Raw genomic sequence first — 20,221 nt, 5'->3', positions numbered from 1 at the left:
CGCTACTCTCAGACATTTGCCATGGGAGCAGGCACCATCTTTAAAGACCCGACATCAGCAAGGGGTTAAACTTCTGCTATTTTTATATCTACTTCTTGTTTGGCTAACAGACAATAGATGACTGATCCCAGCATACTTATCTCCATGTAGCCTATTTTTTACCAATATTACTATAACTTTGCATTGTATTATATGTGACCGACTAAGGGAGTTTTGTGCTATTTTGTGCTTTATGACTGGTTTAAGAATTGCAGCAGCTTTGGACTGGCAAACCTGGCCCATTTATTTTCGATCTGGATGGGTATTTATTTGAATGGCCGCATGAAAAGCCCCATTTCCCTGGTTAGCCGCTATTGATTGCAGCTGATTGCTAAGCCCGCTGTAGTATTAAAGGGGTTGCCTATGATGAGTCAACCATTTTAAAGTGAATCTGTTATCAGACTACGGTCTGTACGAGTAACATAGTATGGGCATAGGTCTGCTCTCCTCCAAAAAGGGGCAAAAAAAATTGACACGATGTTGTGCCATTCCTCTAATATTCCTCCTGGAGGTTTATCAATAAAGGTCCACCTGGGTGTTACCAGTTAGGGGTGTGTCCCTGCACAGTCTGACAGCACTGATTGGATAGTGTCAGACTGGTAAAGTTATGGCCACACATGCAGGGGTTTTTTTTATGCCATTTTTGAAGCCAAACTCAGAAGTAGATCATAAGTGGAGGGCACATCTAAAGATGCTACTTGGCTTCAAAAACTGCTTTAAAAAACCTCACGTGTGGCCATACCCTAACACCCATTGGTACATTTATTCCTAAACACCTAGTAGGAATAACAGAGGAACAGCACAACATACAGTCATAAGAATAGATGCGAGAATGGTGATTTTATATCAGACATGTCAGGAGAGGCGACAGGTCCCCTTTAAACAGCGTGTAAATGACTTCTCAATGATCAGCTACTGTACTTTTAGGTTCTTGAGAAGAAGACAGGATTTTCTTAGTAAATGGAGCAGTTCCTTAAAAATAAGAAATATTTTCCGTTAAACATGTTCACATATATATATATATATATATATAGTGCTTTCTCTAACTGACATGCCATGACCAGATGGCATGTACGGATACCGGGAGAGCTGCCAGAACTGACATTTATGTGGATACAGGCAGCTGCAGAACGGTTAATTAAAGAGTACCGCTCTGATTTTAGCAGCGTTTAGCCTTCAGAACCCAGACTCTGGGTTTGATGAGCATTTAAGCCCCTGGTAGCTGTGCCACTTTGAAGGATAATGGCTGGCATGGCTGTCGGGTGAGGCGTTTGACTTGTAATAGCATACTACATTCTCTATGATTGCTTGGGATTGCAGTCCGCCTTGTGAGGCTCTTCCGATTGCATTCTCATTTCAGATAAATAGGGTGTTAAGTCACGATATATTGTTCACTAATCTGCAAAACTCTGCTTTTTGCCTTGGTAATAAGTAATGTGAATAATTTAGGATGTGCACAGCTCTAATATGCACACCGTTGCTTGCCTGACTGTGCAGTATACTGTACATCAATAGTGGGGCTACAGTGAAGACCTTAAAGGGCATCTGTCAGCAGATTTGTACCTATGAAACTGACCTGTTACATGTGCGCTTGGCAGCTGAAGGCATCTGTGTTGGTCCCATGTTCATATGTGCCTGCATTGCTGAGAAAAATTATGTTTTAATATATGCAAATGAGCCTCTAGGAGCAACGGGGGCGTTGTCATTACACCTAGACGCTCTGCTTTCTATGCAACTCCCATGCCCCCTATACTTAGACCAGGTTCACATCTGCGTTTTTAATTCCGGCAGTTTGTTCTGACAGAGGAACAGACCGCTGGAATTCACTCCTGCAAAAAGTCCTACATGTAGTAATTTTTGTCTGACCGAAAGCCAGCATATATGCCGGAAAGTTGCTGGATCTCCACCAGATGCCATTACAGTGAATAGAGATCTGGCGGTCCATAGTAGTATCTGGCTATGATGGACACGGTGAACTCCAGCAGTCTATTCCTCCACCAGAACAGACTGACGCATTTAAAACCACAGACGTGAACCCAGCTATTGAGAAAACCATCCTTTCCACACTTCAATGCCATTTGTTTTAATCCAAATTCTGTGATAATTTATTTGTTAAATTATCTTGGCAAAATATAACGGTCGAACTCTAAAGGCGGGTTTAGACTGAACGATGTAGCAGAGGATTGTCGGGAAGGAAGCGTTCCTTCCCGACAGTCGGCTGCACGCTCAGTGGAGGAGACCGCTGCATTTACATGGAGCAATCTCCTTCACAGTATGAGGACGAGGAGTCGCTATTGCGATCCCTCGTCTCCATACGTAATGATTGTTTCTGGGCAGCAGATCGCTATTTACACAGCATGTTCTTTTGCCCAGAGACGATGATTGGTGGTGCCTGCACGAACGACAGATTCACCCGATGAATGAAGTGATTGGGAACAAGCACCCAAAAGTTATGCATTAGCAGGGACAGATGCCTGCCTCTGCACACGTGTAAATGTGTCAGAAGAAACAGTGGTTTGTACTGCATAAGCCTCGAAAAATCATCCATTTAATTTGGGAGCAGCAGCAGAATAGTGTGGAAGTGAAAATGTTTGGATCTATGTTGTGCAATGGTAATAGTGGCACGTGGCAGCAGTAGCAGCACAGCATGGAACAGACAAGCCGACAGATGTGGGTGCAGCTAGGTTGGGATAGTAGAATAGTATTAGAGGCAGCTGTGTAGAGGAAATGGTAGTAGAAGTAGGGGTAATGGAAGGGGCAGTAGGGGGATTAGCAGCGGGCGTAGCCGCAGTTATACAGTACGGAACATGATGGTAGGCACTGACAGTGGTGTGCTGGGGCCACTGTCAGCAATGGCAGACCTATTTATTGGCATCAGCTGGAGTTATTGTTATTAAGGTGGTACATCTTAATTTGCTGATTTGCATTAGCCTGGAGCAGCAGATGAAAAAAAAAAGAAAAAAACTGCTCCATTATGTTCATTATTCTGAACTGGATGTTGCTGCTGTGGCTTCTGTTAAAGGGAACCTGTCATGTGGATAGTTGATTATAATCTAACTAATTATATACAATCATTAACTACTAAAAAGTACCTTAGATGTATTCACTTACTGGTGTGACAGATGGTTACCTCATAATATACACACAAAGATGCCGCATGCTAATGAGCTGATTTGAGTCCAGCGTGATTTCATTGAGTCCAGCGTATATTTAATTCAGAGCTATAGCCACTCCCCTGCCCACCTGCTGCTGGTTCATATGGAAACAAACTGTCATTTAGCAGCAGGTGGGCGGGGAGAGTCAGGAGCTCATGAATATTTATGACTCATCATTATCAGCTGGAGCTTTTCAATACAAGATGTTGGCAGATTGACTGGGTCAATTAAAGAAAGTGACCCAGCATTGTGCTAAGAGAATCAGTCACTTATTTATGTTTCCCTTAGTTAGGACACCATAAAACTGGTGACAGGTTCCCTTTAACTTCAGCAAGCTGCATACACGGTGTATCCTGATAATATAGCAATTTGGCCTTCTTTTCAGCAACAGGAAAACATTACCCCATTTTGCTTTGATACTGTGGGTCTAAAAGCATGACAGCTTGCCATGCTCGCCAGCATGCCTGAGGACCCAGTTCTTTTCAGCTGTGCCCCAGCTGCGATAATTAATTATCATGGCTGGTGTTGTCATGATCAGCTTTGTGCTCCTCCACTACTGACTTCTCCTCCTCTTCCAGTGGTAGCTCCTCATCCTCTTCCATGGAACTATCTCAGGGTGGCAGAAGCTGATCTTTTTTTCCCATCCTTTTTTTTTGCATCAGTGTGAGCATATGTTCTTCTATAAATATCACAAGGATGACTCTGTTGATACCGCAGTTGTCTTTACTGACAAATCTGGTGGCGTCTTCGAAGGGTCTGAGACACACTTCTCTGATGAGCACCCACTGCTTGACCTCAAAACAACACACGCTCCCTGCCAGGATGGTCTGGTGCATAACAGAATCAATCACCGCTTTACAGAGGCTCCAGCATATACAAGGTGGAATTCCTGCGAGTTGGAATGTTACAGATCAAGTTTTGTAATGGCAGACTGTTTCTGTTATTGCAAGTCCATAAGGGAGTTCCTGTGGATCAGGATAGGTCACAAGAGAGTCTTAGCGGATCAGGATAGATAATCAATATCAGACCAGCTGTTGAAGAGAACGCAGCGCTCCTGCAAGCGCCGCATCTTCTTCACTGTTTACCTGCTCACCATCAATATTGTAATTGCAATTGAATGGGACAAAGTGTAACTACAACCAACTGCTCCATCCCAATGAAGTGATTGGGCTGGAGGAGCTGAAATTACACCAGCCCACCTCTGCAATGTCAGCGGAGAGCAGGTAAACAGTGAAGAGAAAGCAGTGCTCGCAGGATGAGCGGGGGTGCCAGGATCTGTACCTCTGCCGATCTGACATTGATGACCTATCCTGAGGATGGGCAACTAATATCGGTAACAGGACAACCCCTTTATATCTATCAGAACAGACTTTTGGACCTAAAAAGGACATGATGTTAAAAAGTGGATTGTGTTTACCGATCCCTTGACTCCCCTCCCCCTCTTTAGACTATTCAGCACAAGGCTGTTCACTGGTAAAGACCTACCAACTCTTGTATCCCAGTTGATTACAAGTCTACTTTCCGACATCCTTCACTGTATGCATTCTCGGTGCATGACTATGCAATTTCTGACAAAATATGGCTGGAAAAAAAATAAGGTGACCTTTTTCAAACGCATCAGCTGCTGTTATACACAGGCACGACTTATGTCCATTGCCTTTGTCTTTTTTAATAATGGTATATTGCTGATCATAAAGTGCTGTCTGTCAAAGGCTGACATTTTCTTTAAAACCTTATGATATACAGTGGGATGCGAAAGTTTGGGCAACCTTGTTAAGCGTCATGATTTTCCTGTATAAATCGTTGGTTGTTACGATAAAAAATGTCAGTTAAATATATCATATAGGAGACACACGCAGTGATATTTGAGAAGTGAAATGAAGTTTATTGGATTTACAGAAAGTGTGCTATAATTGTTTAAACAAAATTAGGCAGGTGCATAAATTTGGGCACTGTTGTCATTTTATTGATTCCAAAACCTTTAGAACTAATTTATTGGAACTCAAATTGGCTTGGTAAGCTCAGTGACCCCTGACCTACATACACAGGTGAATCCAAATATGAAAGAGTATTTAAGGGGGTCAATTGTAAGTTTCCCTCCTCTCTTAATTTTCTCTGAAGAGCAGCAACATAGGGGTCTCAAAACAACTCTCAAATGACCTGAAGACAAAGATTGTTCACCATCATGGTTTAGGGGAAGGATACAGAAAGCTGTCTCAGAGATTTCAGCTGTCTGTTTCCACAGTTAGGAACATATTGAGGAAATGGAAGACCACAGGCTCAGTTCAAGTTAAGGCTCGAAGTGGCAGACCAAGAAAAATCTCGGATAGACAGAAGCGACGAATGGTGAGAACAGTCAGAGTCAACCCACAGACCAGCACCAAAGACCTACAACATCATCTTGCTGCAGATGGAGTCACTGTGCATCGTTCAACCATTTGGCGCACTTTACACAAGGAGATGTTGTATGCGAGAGTGATGCAGAGGAAGCCTTTTCTCTGCCCACAGCTCAAAAAGTGCCGCTTGAGGTGGGCTAAAGCACATTTGGACAAGCCAGCTTCATTTTGGAATAAGGTGCTGTGGACTGATGAAACTAAAATTGAGTTATTTGGCCATAACAAGGGGCGTTATGCATGGAGGAAAAAGAACACAGCATTCCAAGAAAAACACCTGCTACCTACAGTAAAATATGGTGGTGGTTCCATCATGCTGTGGGGCTGTGTGGCCAGTGCAGGGACTGGGAATCTTGTCAAAGTTGAGGGACGCATGGATTCCACTCAGTATCAGCAGATTCTGGAGACCAATGTCCAGGAATCAGTGACAAAGCTGAAGCTGCGCCGGGGCTGGATCTTTCAACAAGACAATGATCCTAAACACTGCTCAAAATCCATTAAGGCAATTATGCAGAGGAACAAGTACAACGTTCTGGAATGGCCATCTCAGTCTCCAGACCTGAATATAATTGAAAATCTCTGGTGTAACTTAAAGAGAGCTGTCAATGCTCGGAAGCCATCAAACATGAATGAACTAAAGATGTTTTGTAAAGAGGAATGGTCCAAAATACTTTCAACCAGAATCCAGACTCTCATTGGAACCTACAGGAAGCGTTTAGAGGTTGTAATTTCTGCAAAAGGAGGATCTTCTAAATATTGATTTCATTTCTTTTTTGTGGTGCCCAAATTTATGCACCTGCCTAATTCTGTTTAAACAATTATAGCACACTTTCTGTAAATCCAATAAACTTCATTTCACTTCTCAAATATCACTGTTTGTGTCTTCTATATGATATATTTAACTGACGTTTTTTATCGTAACAACCAACGATTTATACAGGAAAATCATGACGATTAACAAGGTTGCCCAAACATTCGCATCCCACTGTATACGTGTGCTCCTCCTGTGTAACATCTTAAAAGGCCACAGCCGCACACTATGCGGGGAGAATATGGCCCCTAGAGTAACCCTATAGGAGATAGCGCCTCTGTTGAGCGCTCACAAAGGATATAAAGCTATCAGATGAAGGCATATTTGAGGACAAGGACAAGTTCAGCAGGTAATATATGTTTGGATTAATCTTTATGCGGCAAACAATGGCTCTTATCTGACAGCAAACATTCTCTGGTGGCTTTATGGTCAGCACATAATAAAATCTGTTTGTTTTCCCGTGTCTTTTCTTTGTCTAAGAGAGCTATTCGGGTACGCAGTCATTCCATGGAAACTATGGTGGCAAGTCAGAAAAAGCATCAATCCGGGGGCTTATCTGGGAGCCTGAGCGGAGGCATGGTGCACACAACTGCCGAAATCACCAAAACCACCTTCTCTGTAAGCACTGTGAATGTTTACTGGGGTCTTCTAATTGTATGGGGATTTATTCATCTCGCAGCAAACGTTTGGCCTCTACGGCTCTTTTATTTTAAGCCATATTGTACTGAGCTATAAAGTATGCATGAGCCCATTCACCAGACTGTATGCATGAGCCCATTCACCAATGTGCATTGTGGGCCCGCACTTATAGGGGTTATGCCAGATATGATATATGCATGACACTCTTTCTAACAGATCTGTAAACTCACATGGATCCAGAGATCTCCCCATTCACTGCTCCAATTGCTCTGCTAGATTTATATCAAATTGGAAAACGAGGGTTTGGCGTCACTCAATATCCGGCATCAATATAGGCAAGGTAAAAGACAATATTCAGGAAATATTATTTATTAGATGACTCACAACATGTTGTATAGGATAACAAAGTAAAATGACAATAAAATGCCTAAAATAAAAACTTAAAAAATTGTAAAAATTGCACATATAGCGTATTAGGACCTCTGTATTAAGTTCTATATTCAGTCTCTAATATTGTTGCAAAGTTCATATATGGTGAATTACCAGGTAGAGCCAATAACAGTTCAGTTGGTTTAAAGCACTTTAAGTAATTGTAGATGTACTTTACCACTCCTGTTAGCCGTGCAGGTGCTTGGCTATGGGCTGCAAGGATCACTCCTGTTAAACGTGCGGCCGCTTGGCTGTGAGCTGCTTGGTTTGTAAGCTACAAAAAACACTCCTGTTGGCCGTGCGGCTGCTTGGCTGTGAGCTGCAAGGACCTTTAGAGGCGGGTTCGCCTATCGACACTTCCCCGTATTGCTGAATATTGCAAACAGCTCTGACCTTCCAGGACCTGGCCGTGGTGTCCCACGTGATTTAGCCGGATAGGTCAGGTGACTTCCTCTTTCAGGCGGGGTTTTCAAATAAGTACAGCGTTCGCTTGTAATAATCTGTGTCTTCCTTGTATCGTCCCACACTGTCTGCCGACCATACGCGTTTCGGGATAAGATCCCTTCCTCAGTGGTACCAGCTCACAGCCAAGCGGCCACACGTTTAACAGGAGTGATCCTTGCAGCCCATAGCCAAGCACCTGCACGGCTAACAGGAGTGGTAAAGTACATCTACAATTACTTAAAGTGCTTTAAACCAACTGAACTGTTATTGGCTCTACCTGGTAATTCACCATATATGAACTTTGCAACAATATTAGAGACTGAATATAGAACTTAATACAGAGGTCCTAATACGCTATATGTGCAATTTTTACAATTTTTTAAGTTTTTATTTTAGGCATTTTATTGTCATTTTACTTTGTTATCCTATACAACATGTTGTGAGTCATCTAATAAATAATATTTCCTGAATATTGTCTTTTACCTTGCCTATATTGATGCCGGATATTGAGTGACGCCAAACCCTCGTTTTCCAATTTGTACTCTCAACAGCAATAGGGAGTGCTGTGTGGCAGTGCACCTATTCCATCGTATATCAGTGAGTGAGCCACCAAACCTTGAACTATTTTAGATTTATATCAAGCTAGCAGCTTGGGGGGGGGGGGGGGGGCATGTACTTTCTCATGGGGCATGCCCTTTCTGCTGCTGGAAGTTGAAGGATAGAACTGAGCATGTACTGTATGTCAACCTCAGTGAGCAGGACAGAGAAAAAGAGAAAACAGCAGGTGGCGCTATACAGATAGATTTCAGTGATTAACTCATTGGCTATACTAAGGGGGTCATCTATCACCAGATAAACACCACTTTTGTGGCGTCTATTTGGCGCAGATTCTGTCGCACGCCACGGTGCGGCATGATCTGCGACTTCTTCCCTGCTCATGCCAGGTCTAAAAAAAGTAGGCATGGCGTGACTGGAGAAGGTGGCCGGCAGGCCCGTCTTATTCATCATTTTCTACGCCTGATTTAGGCGTAGAAAATGGTGTAAATGTAAGACCGCAAGGAAGATGTCTTACATTTAGAGTCAGCGCTGGATGTGCCGAAGTTATACAGAGGCCGGCACCTCTACATAACTCCGGCGATCCTCCGCCAGCGCAGGGACTTATTAAGACACGCCAGTCTTAATAAATGTCCCCTTCAATTTTTATTTGCTTTACAATTATTAAAAGTATTCGGATCCAACCGCTGGTTTGAAAAATTTTAAATATTTTTCTTGAGACAACCCCTTTCTTAATAGCAGGAGTCTGTGGGGAAGGAAGTTTGAATAAGAGACTTCCCACAAGACAGTAGACCGCTTTCCTGAATGTACGTAGGTCTATGTAACATATTATATCAGTCCAGGCTACAAGCACTGTTCCTGTGAGTGGTGTACTCAGGAAATGATAGAGGTAAAACAATCCCAAACCCTGCAGACAGATACAACCGCCACGCTCGAGAACAGCATTCAAATATTATTTTATTTCATTCCCTTGTAAATCAAACACTTTAAAGGGAACACTGGCTGCAGGTCATTTGAATGGCTGGCCCCACCACAAAGAATTTAGAATTTTGGGTCCACAAAATAGTGCACTGAGATACAATCCAGATTCAGCATTGGGAACTGTTATAAAAATAAAAATCTGTAATATTTTGGTATGAAACAGTATCGAGTTTTATGCATAAATTGTTTCCATGGTTACAGACTACAAAGAAGCCCTGTGTAGTCTGATCATGCTTTATTCCCTTCCATTTACTCCTTTCCTAATGTAGCTTAAAACAAGATGAAAGGGACTGCAGTTTCAAACCTTGCAAAGGGTTCCTTTTGTTTTCTGTAACCATGGAGACACATAGGACTGTATCAGAGCAGTACACACAAAACAATAGAGTTTATTTAATCAAGACTACTGCCTTGGATCAATAAAAAAATATATTATTTGCCATGTTCTGTTATGTCAATGTGTTCTACAGCCTCCTGCAGTGGTAACAAAGACACAGTCCAAGAGCCCAATAAAACGGAGATCTGGTCTCTTCCCCCGATTGCACACTGGAGCTGAAGCACAATCTGAAGGTCGGACTCGAAGGTACATTTTTATTGGAATGTATTATTTTGAATCAATGAATCTGACGATCGATATAAGATTAAATGGCCTGATTACTGAATCTCCAGATCAACTGCACCTTTTACATTATACAGAATAACAGGACATTTTGGGTTACCCTCCAGCGTTCTCATCCTTTGTATACACTCAGCGTTGCTCTTTTCTTTGACACTTATAAGTAGATTCCACAGTATCCAGCATTACTTTTATACAGTGTAAGGGGCCCTTGTCCCTCATTATATTAAATAGTCTGTGCCTATCATTGTTTCCTAACTGTCTGGAGCGCCCGCCACCTAAATGTCTTTCACACTTCTGTTATACTAACTTTGATAGACATTTATAGAGCGGCAGCACATACAAAACACACCAAGTTGGCATGAAACTGGTCCTGTAGATGGCGTAAGCTTAGACACCAGATTTATCACAGGGGCTCCGGCTGGATGATATATGTGGACACTTTTGTCTAACTCCATACCAATTATTGATTGGCTTACTTTGAGACAGAATTTTATGCCAGAATTTGCGACTCCATTTTAACACAAAACGGTTCATCATAGGCCACACCCTTTTACTGTTGAAGCCCCACCCCCTTTTCAAGCAAGTGAGAGAACAGTATTGAATTCGTGCCACTTTTTAGACAGATTTTAGACATACATGTATTAGTAAATTTGGGCTATTTTTGCAAAATATTAACAAAACCATTGACAGACTGCAGTTCACAACACAACCACTGGGTGGCCACACACAGGAACATATAGGATAGACATCTTTCTTTTTTCAAAGTTGGCCATCTTACGCCACACATCATGGGATATGTTGAGCCAAGGGGGAAGGTAAGGAAGGACAGATATGTATGTGTGACCACTGCTGTATACAAACCTTCCTCACCACGGTCAACAGAGTGGGGGAGGGGGCATGGTACAGAGGTTCTCGCCATCTTCAAGGGCCCCCCACACTGATCTAATATTTATTGCCTACTCAGTGGAAAATCACTTACTGATATGTCTCTCCTATCATTAAGCCCTCTCAGACATTTAAAAGAGGTGAGTAGGGTCATGGAATGCAATTTTCTGTTGATGTGATTTATTTGACATCCTATACTCTTTTTTTTAGGAGACGGGGGGGGGGGGGGGGGGGCAGGATGTGTGTCTTATGATGTTTGGTTTGATTCTTCAGAGCGCCATTTTAGCGAGTGACATTGCGCTCTAGGTCATTCTACAGATAACATAATTCACTATATACCCATCATTTCAGGATGGTTTCCTAAAGCTACAGTACAAAGCATATCAAAGTAAAAAATCTTTCTAAAAATTGGCTGATAACTGATCATAGTTGTAGTAACAAATTATTTCTTATTGGCAGTGATAGCATGCCTGCCACGCCGAAGACCCCAGATTGTGGCCATTCATCACAGGATGTCAAATCTGAAACATCATCAAATCCAAGTTCGCCCGAGATATGTCCCAACAAAGAAAGGTAAGGATAATATTGTAATTTTGCCTATTATTCAGATTTTAAAGGGGCTCTCTGCCTCAGCCACTAGTCGTATACTCCATTAGGACATGCTGAGCTTACAGCCGGAGGGGGCTCTTGTTTGAAATGGGTCGGTCTACTGTGAAGGACACTGGTATGCATGACGATGACTTCAATAGGCAATGGCACAGTAGTTCCAGCTTCGCAGCTCATCGTGTAAGGTTTGGAAGCAGGACTATCTGGAACCACTTCGCCACTGATTAGGGGGCATTCACACAACCGTAATTGTTTTGCGGTCCACAAACCACAGATCCACAAAACACGGATAGGAGCCGTGTGCACTCTGCATCACAGTGTGGACCCATTGATTTCTGCATTCGGGGAGCCGCCCCACAAAAGATAGGACATGTTCTATATTTCGGCGGAACATGTGGACCGCTAGCCCATCGGTGTAGATTTGCGGTTTGTAGACAGCAGAACACTTACGGTTGTGTGTATGTGCCCTTATTGGTAATAATTATTTACTGTTTGCACCTGTCAGTGTGCATTATGTTATCACAGTGCCACCTGGTGGCCTAAAAAAAAAAAGTCAGTATTTCATTTGATTTTAAATGTGTTCTGTTCCGACGTCCCAAGTAGATATGAGAAGTCCTCAGCCGACAAACCATCACCTACTACATCTGCACTCATTATAGTTTATTGTCCTGATGGTATTTCTTACACTCAAAAGGGTCCGCAATCCGGAAGGTGTGGTGCGGAACGGAAGCACGGAACCCCACAGAAGCACTACAGTGCTTCCATGGGGTTTCTCTCCGTGCCTCCACACTGCAATAGTTTATTTGTTTGCAGCAGTGCGGACAGATCACAGACCTATTCAAGTTGAATGGGTCTGGATCCGTCTGTGGCAGCCCCACTGATGTTGACCATACATTGGGGACCGCAAATTTGCAGTCCCCAATGTATGGAACGGCTGGGCAGCAGCTGTGTGCATGAGCCCTAACACTTATAACCCTCTCCTGGAAGAATCAGACTCCACAGAAAAGATAAGCCACCCATACTGCTGACAGGTACTCTCCAATAGCTATATTAGGTGAGTGTATGAAAGGCTTGACATGAAAGCAGACTATGCCGTGGGGCCCAGAGTCAGAGGGCATCTGGCGCTTAACTTCTTTGCCTGCTTCCTGACATAAATCCACACCATTTTCCTGCAACTAGGGGAAGCTTAGTGCAAAGAGATTTTACAGCAGCTATTGAGTTCAATGGTAACTGTATACATTGCTATGCACTTAGCACCCTCTAGTGGTGGCTGCAGTCAGCCAGATTTATTATGTGCTGAAGGGAAGCACATAGAGCTGTATGGAGATTTATCACGGTTTTTATGCCAGTTGTCTGATGTAGATACATTGAGAAATATGGGGTTCAGAATGACCACCATATTTATGAAGCACCTGTTCCGACAAAGAAGTTAGGTCAGGTGGAAAGAATTTTTTTTTCCTTTTTATTAAAAAATCATCTACAAAAAATGTTATTGAAAACCCCTTTAGTTTGTAAATTCATAAAGTAAATCTAGTATTGATTAATTTAAAAAATTGCAATATCTGGATTTTTGTTTAATACATTTTTTCACTCAACCCTTCTGTTTTCCAGACCGTACATTAAACTGAAAGAGAATGGGAGATCCAACATCTCTCGCTCTTCATCCAGTACCAGCAGTTTCAGCAGCACGGCTGGAGAGAGCGAGGCCATGGAGGAATATGAAAGTGTGGTGCGTATGTTACGTTATCCTAAAGTTGTGGTGAACGCGTTGGGAGAAGAGCGAAATTTTTCAGGAAATCCAGAAAGGAAATATCACCTTTTGAATCTCCTAGGTTCCAATGCAAGATCTATAACAGGGTCCTTCAACTATCACATGCCCTTTTTAATACCAGTGACCTGCTATGGCGCAGATAGATCTTTTGGTCCCATTCAAACTTCAAGTGTAACCTTTTAACTCCCTTGTTATGTCCCTGCCCACAAGGGTTTTCAGCCAGCTTTCCCAGACTACATCTGCTTACAGTCTATGGACACCTTCGGGGCAATTTTGTTCTTCATTTGACTAATTTTGGGCTACAAATAATTTTTTCAATTTGTCTTTATTAAAAATGTTTACCCGTTTCTGAGATAAAAGGGTTTGAAAACTGCCACGGTCTGTTTTCTTTGAATCCCATCATCTGACAGCTCATGTGTATCTCTTTTAGGCCTATTGCACACGACCATATGGCTTTTTCAGTGTTTTGCGGTCCGTTTTTCACGGATCCGTTCCGTTTTTTGCTTCCGTTGTGTTTCTGTTCCGTTTTTCCGTTCCGTTTTTCCGTATGGCATATACAGTATACAGTAATTACATAGATAAAATTGGGCTGGGCATAACATTTTCAATACATGGTTCAGCAAAAAACGGAACGGAAACGGAAGACATACGGATGCATTTCCGTATGTGTTCCGTTTTTTTTGCGGACCTATTGACTTGAATGGAGCCACGGAACGTGATTTGCGGGCAATAATAGGACATGTTCTATGTTAAAACGGAACAGAATAACGGAAATACGGAAACGGAATGCATACGGAGTACATTCCGTTTTTTTTTTGCGGAACCATTGAAATGAATGGTTCCGTATACGAACCGTATACGGAACGCAAAAAACGGCCAGTAAACGGGAAAAAAAAACGGCTGTGTGCAAGAGGCCTTATTCTGACCTCATAAACACTTATTTAAGGCATTTTCTTATTAGAAATCAGGAGATCAGAGATAAGAGCTGCACAGGAGCCGTTAGATGATGGGATTCAAAGAAGACAGACTGTGACAGCTTGCAAACAGACTGATTTTTAATCCTTGTTTCTCAGAAATGGCTGAACATTTTTAATAAAAACCAATTGAAAAAATGATTAACCCAAAATAAGTAAAATGCAATCATGAAAAAATGCCCCGAAGGTGTCCATAGCCATTAACTGTGTATGACTCTATATAGAGGAGAGAAAACAAAACACATTTGCACAGCTCACCCAGAGAGTCCAGCTTGAATATGATCAGGGCTTTGATAAAGCATGATATGTACAAAACCCGTCACCAAGGACACCATTAAGTTTTTAACTATTTTTAATTAAAAGCTAAGTTTTATTTGATTGAGGCGCTGGATTATACTAACAACATTTTTTCTGTATATGACTCTGTATATGCTGTGCTTCATGAAATTGGAAAAGCTGAAAGAAATTAGGAAAGATATATAACTTGATCGGACAGAAAGACAACTCAGGGACTTTACATTATATTTACAGGTGGTTTTCATGTTGGGGAGGTTATTTTTAAGGGTAGCTATAGACACATATCTCCCATAAGGTTGTTGAGTGATACATTTACCCATCTTTACCATTAGTATTTCTTGGCAGGTTGTAAAATAGGGTTTATATGGCCAGCATAAGAGTGTGATTATTAAGAGTGTGAGTGTGAGAGTATATGTGTGATTATTGGAGTGACTTGTATTTCCAGCCATGAAAGGTCCAGTGTGGTTATCTGTCAGTCACCCTGACACAGTCATATACCCCTCAGCAACCACTGGACTTTGACACTAGGAAAAGTGTTAACTTGTCCAATTTCTGGCCAAACTATTTTCCAACGTGCACTCTTGCCTCTGTAGGGTGTACATGTTTACTTCAAGGTGGGGAGAGGAATAAGCTGCCACCATGCCTCTCTGGCGGTGGCTTATATCCTATAGGAACAAAGTTTTAGAAATGTTGATATCCAGGGGGCGTCAGGAGAGAGTTGGGTGGTCACCATACACAGTAGAACACCAGCACTTTCTGCCAGATTTGGTGAGTTTGCCTAACTTTGTCTTATATGTATGAGCACCTTTAATATATTAGCTGCAAACTCTCTACTTTATGCCTACGTTAGCTGTGACTCCTATGTTATGCCATACCATCCAGGTATTCACCTACAGTACAGTACATTTAACTTGGGAGTTGGGATTCTAAGTTTCAGTATTGGGCCATACACAATAAATAACTTATCTGGCCTAAGAACCAAAGACACCAATGGCGGTAACCTGTGGGGAACTGAAAAAAAAACGAATCTGTCCGTTTCTGCTACCCTCTGGACTGTAAGTGGCTTGGTCCTCTGACTGCAGTGGCCAATCACTAGCATTAGTGGTCCCTACTAGCACATGTCATGGGATCAGAAATGGCTGAGAACTGGACAGTGTCACAGGAATGGTGCGACCAAGGACAGGAGTTTTTTTTTTAATTGCCCACAGGTTACCACCATTGGCATTGTTGGCTCCTTGGCCTGCAAACCCCTTTAGGAATGTCTGGTCAGAATAGAGCAAACGACAATCTTCAGAAACATGCTTTACCTTCATGTGTGTCCTGAACGTTGTGTCCTGCAGATGTCATGAATCTACTGGTTAAGATGGAAATATTGTTTTGTGTGGAGAAAAAATGATTTCTGCACCAATGTTTTACAGGACACATTTGTAAAACAAAAACAAGTGGGGGGGGGGGAGTGGTGCTTGTTTGGTGAGATAAAACTTTGGGGAGCTTTCATAAAAATCTCTCAATACTGATGCCCCTATATAAGGACTATTCTCAACAATTCTTGAGTTGCTTGCTCATTTCTAAGAACATATTTAATGTCTGAGGTCCACCTCCCAAGTTCCAAGTGAATGACTTCTCAATGTTGGAGCCTTCTTAGCTACAACATTGTATAGTTTTGCAAAATACTTTGCATGTAGCGCTATTCTTCCCAACAAAATGAAGGAATGCCTTGTATGTCAATGGTTTCCATCATGTGCTCTGGTATCCATCATACAACGGCTTGGCAAAAGTGTCATTATGAATAGAAGCCACAACCCAGGTGTGAACATAGCCATATTCTGGTCCTGAGCTGCATCACGTTATAATTCCAGGATGACATTTTGCCCTTTTATATGATTACTTAATAAAGGAGATAAATGTTAAATGGGTCTTTAATGTTCTAAGCTCATGCAAAGAAAATTATATATTGCTTTAATATTGTTGGAAACTCCCATGGCACTGGAGAAGCAATACATTCTCACTGGGACTTTTATGATGTATTTAGCGTGAGTGGTTTAGCCTTCATACACTGGGTCTTAACAGGATTGACGCAACCATTAGGATGTCTTCTGCAGTTTGTAGCCAGCTTGATAGATTGTTTTGTCAGCTTGTATCTGAGAAAAATGTTTGGTTTACCACTATAGTGGCTTAAGTCAATCTATAACATCTAGGGTTTATTTAATATAATGGTGCAATGTGCGCAAATGTTCTGGTAGCCATAGAAACAAATGATCTGACTGCCTCGAGGTACAAAGATACAATCTAGCAGTTTTTCTCATATAACGGATATATGTATGTATTGCCTCATACTGGTAAATAAGATCCATCAATTATTCTTTGCCTTCCTTAAATGAAGTAAAAAATTTAAAAAAAAGGGATCTAAATATATTTTTACAAACATTTTCCACAGGGCAGCCAACCTCTGAACGCATCACCCTACAAACAGGAGGTGTTTGTCTACAGCCCGTCGCCTAGCCACGAGAACCATACTTCCACTACCCCTGTAATCATGAGCAGGAGCCCTACAGGTGCTTCCCTTATTACACTTTATGGTGGGAATTTATCATGAGGGTAATATTTGAAGTCAGGTTTGCTTGAGTCTGCGTTGACGTACGTTGCACCAAGATTTATCAAATATCGCTTGTTGTTGATTAAATTTGGTACATCGTTGAACCTAACATTTTTGTCTGTAAATGCAACTCCAGTTTCTTTACTGGAGAGAAATTGAAACTTTTTTGTGACTTTTTAAAACAATCCCAGTGATAAATTTGAAGTGAGACCCTAGCTAACTATACCCACTTTACCACCCATTTTCAAAACTGGAGGGCATGGTATAAAAATGCAAAAAGTTGCAACATTTTAGCGCAAGTAAGCCACAAGAGCCCTATTTTACGAATTTGTGAGGCCAGAATTCTGTAAACCTTGCCCCCACCCATCCCCCCCCCCCCCTCCAATATCTCTAGGACTGAATACAGTAGACTTGATTCAACTTATGGCAGCAGATGAAGCAGAATTTCATATTCAGCCATTCAGCAAAATAGGGCAGTTCTTGTAAAGCTGCAGCTTGATAGTACAAATGTAGACTGCAAGATATCTAATCTGAGTTATAGTACTGCTCGTATTTGCTAATATAGGGGGTCAACTGTATAGATAGTATGCTGCTTAATATATATATATGGCCCAGCATATGCTAAAAGTCCATGAATGTGCATTCTGCATATCTCTTCCATAAACCATACCTGTATAAGCTAATCATGTGTAGAAACAATTCCTCTCTGCAGTATTTTTTCCATATACAGTATATACATCAGCCATAACATTAAAACTGGTAGAGCGACTAAAATTATCTCCAAACAATGGCAGCTATGGGGTTGGATAAATTAGGCACCAAGTAAACTATTAATTCAGTAGAGTTGATATTTTGGAAACGGGAAAAGTGAGCAAGCGTAAGGATCTGAGTGACTCCGCCAAGGGCCAAATAATACAAGTGGGTCAGAATATCTCCAAAATGACAGGGTATTCCTTTGGTATGCATTAGTTAGTAGTTACCAGAGCGATCAAGGAAGGGCCATCAGCGATTTGGCAACAGGGTCATGGGCACCAAACTTTCATTGATGCACATCCATTCCATGGAGGCCCCACCGGGAGTTAAAAGTTTTGCTCCTAATATCCTGGTGCCAGAGGCCACAAGAAGCCTTCAGAGGTCTTGTAGAGTCTATGTTTCGATGAGATAGAGCTGTTTTGTTGGATAAGGGGGTCCTACACAATAAGAGGCAGGTGGCTTAAATGTTATGAATGGGATACATGATAGGCTTACAAAGAGCCATAGACATGCAGATGAAATGACATGCAAATGACCAACCAACCTTTAGCTATAGTGCATGTAGTCTTCTCTCTTTACTCATTCTTTTTATTATTTTGCTGTTGTTACTGAATATTGGAAACAATCACAGAAGTCCTTAACTATAACTGAAAAGCTTATGGCCTCTTTCACACGGGCGTTGTGGGAAAAGGTGCGGGTGCGTTGCGGGAACATGCACGATTTTTCCGCGAGAGTGCAAAACATTGTAATGCGTTTTGCACGCGCATGAGAAAAATCGGCATGTTTGGTACCCAAACCCGAACTTCTTCACAGAAGTTTGGGCTTGGGATTGGTGTTCTGTAGATTGTATTATTTTCCCTTATAACATGGTTATAAAGGAAAATAATAGCATTCTGAATACAGAATGCATAGTACAATAGCGCTGGAGGGGTTAAAAAAATAATAATAATAATTTAACTCACCTTAATCCACTTGATCGCGCAGCCCAGCTTCTCTTCTGTCTTCTTCTTTGCTTTGTGCAGGAAAATGGCCTGTGGTGACGTCACTCCGGTCATCACATGGTCCGCCACATGATCTTTTACCATGGTGATGGATCATGTGATGACCGGAGTGATGTCACCACAGGTCCTTTTCCTGCACACAGCTAAGATGAAGACAGAAGAGAAGCCGGGCTGCGCGATCAAGTGGATTAAGGTGAGTTAAATTATTATTATTTTTTTTTAACCCCTCCAGCGCTATTGTACTATGCATTCTGTATTCAGAATGCTATTATTTTCCCTTATAACCATGTTATAAGGGAAAATAATAATGATCGGGTCTCCATCCCGATCGTCTCCTAGCAACCGTGCGTGAAAATCGCACCGCATCCGCACTTGCTTGCGGATGCTTGCGATTTTCACGCAGCCCCATTCACTTCTATGGGGTCTGCGTTGCGTGGAAAACGCACAATATAGAGCATGCTGCGATTTTCACTCAACGCACAAGTGATGAGTGAAAATCACCGCTCGTGTGCACAGCCCCATAGAAATGAATGGGTCAGGATTTAGTGCGGGTGCAATGCGTTCACATCACGCATTGCACCTACGCGGAATACTCGCCCATGTGAAAGGGGTCTAAGAGGACCTGTGCTCAGTTATCAGTGCTTGAAGTCTGTCATGGTAGAATTTTTGCATGATTCCTAATCAAGTGATCTAATCATGTTGTTTGCAATGCTTCAAAAAATCAGTCTAGGGGCAAAAGAATGAGAAGACATGACTAATGGTGGTCTATCTTCTTCCGACCTCAAATGGCAGAAGATTTATTTTATTAAGCAAAAACTTGGGTGTTCCCTTACAACCTACAGTTCAAATCATCCAATCACATTATGGCAACTGTTGTAACAAGAACCTATATGTCTCTATAGGATGACATATGGAAGTAATCAAAGTAGCTCTTAGGTGGGAAAAAGTGAACTCTTTTGTCTAGATACATGAGGAGTCTATATCCAGATTATACCAGGTATTGCAGACTAAGAATGTGATTAAGAGTATATAATTCAGAAATTTTCAGAACAGCAGTTTTTAAAGAGAATAGAAAACCAGGATTTCATTATGTTTAATAAATCTTACTATAGCAAGCCTGAGGCTACAATATTTCCAGGTTCTCACAACATCTGACAGTGTTCTGGCCAACATTGTATGGATCCAACCTATTGTGAACACATACATAGCACTAACAATATTCTGGCCATTATATGTGAACATTAAGATGGAGAATGATTTGGATCCACATAATATC

General features: G+C 41.8%; 1 protein-coding gene across 8 annotated transcripts in view; it reads left to right on the top strand.

The window, feature by feature from the left end:
• RAP1GAP2 (RAP1 GTPase activating protein 2) overlaps nt 1–20,221 on the top strand; it is a 685,016-nt gene that overhangs the window by 654,215 nt on the left and 10,580 nt on the right. For 7 of the 8 annotated variants that reach the window (XM_040423484.1, XM_040423485.1, XM_040423483.1 and 4 more), the window contains 5 exons: nt 6,879–7,016; nt 9,914–10,026; nt 11,407–11,520; nt 13,165–13,282; nt 17,033–17,150. In XM_040423484.1, coding sequence (XP_040279418.1) covers nt 6,879–7,016; nt 9,914–10,026; nt 11,407–11,520; nt 13,165–13,282; nt 17,033–17,150 — 601 coding nt within the window. The remainder of the gene's footprint in view (nt 1–6,878; nt 7,017–9,913; nt 10,027–11,406; nt 11,521–13,164; nt 13,283–17,032; nt 17,151–20,221) is intronic. The other variant, XM_040423489.1, reaches the window with a different exon arrangement.

This window comes from Bufo bufo, chromosome 3, assembly GCF_905171765.1.
Source record: "Bufo bufo chromosome 3, aBufBuf1.1, whole genome shotgun sequence".
Classification (NCBI taxonomy): domain Eukaryota; kingdom Metazoa; phylum Chordata; class Amphibia; order Anura; family Bufonidae; genus Bufo; species Bufo bufo.
Note: the sequence above shows the minus strand (reverse complement) of the source record. Positions and strands in the feature narration are given on the sequence as shown.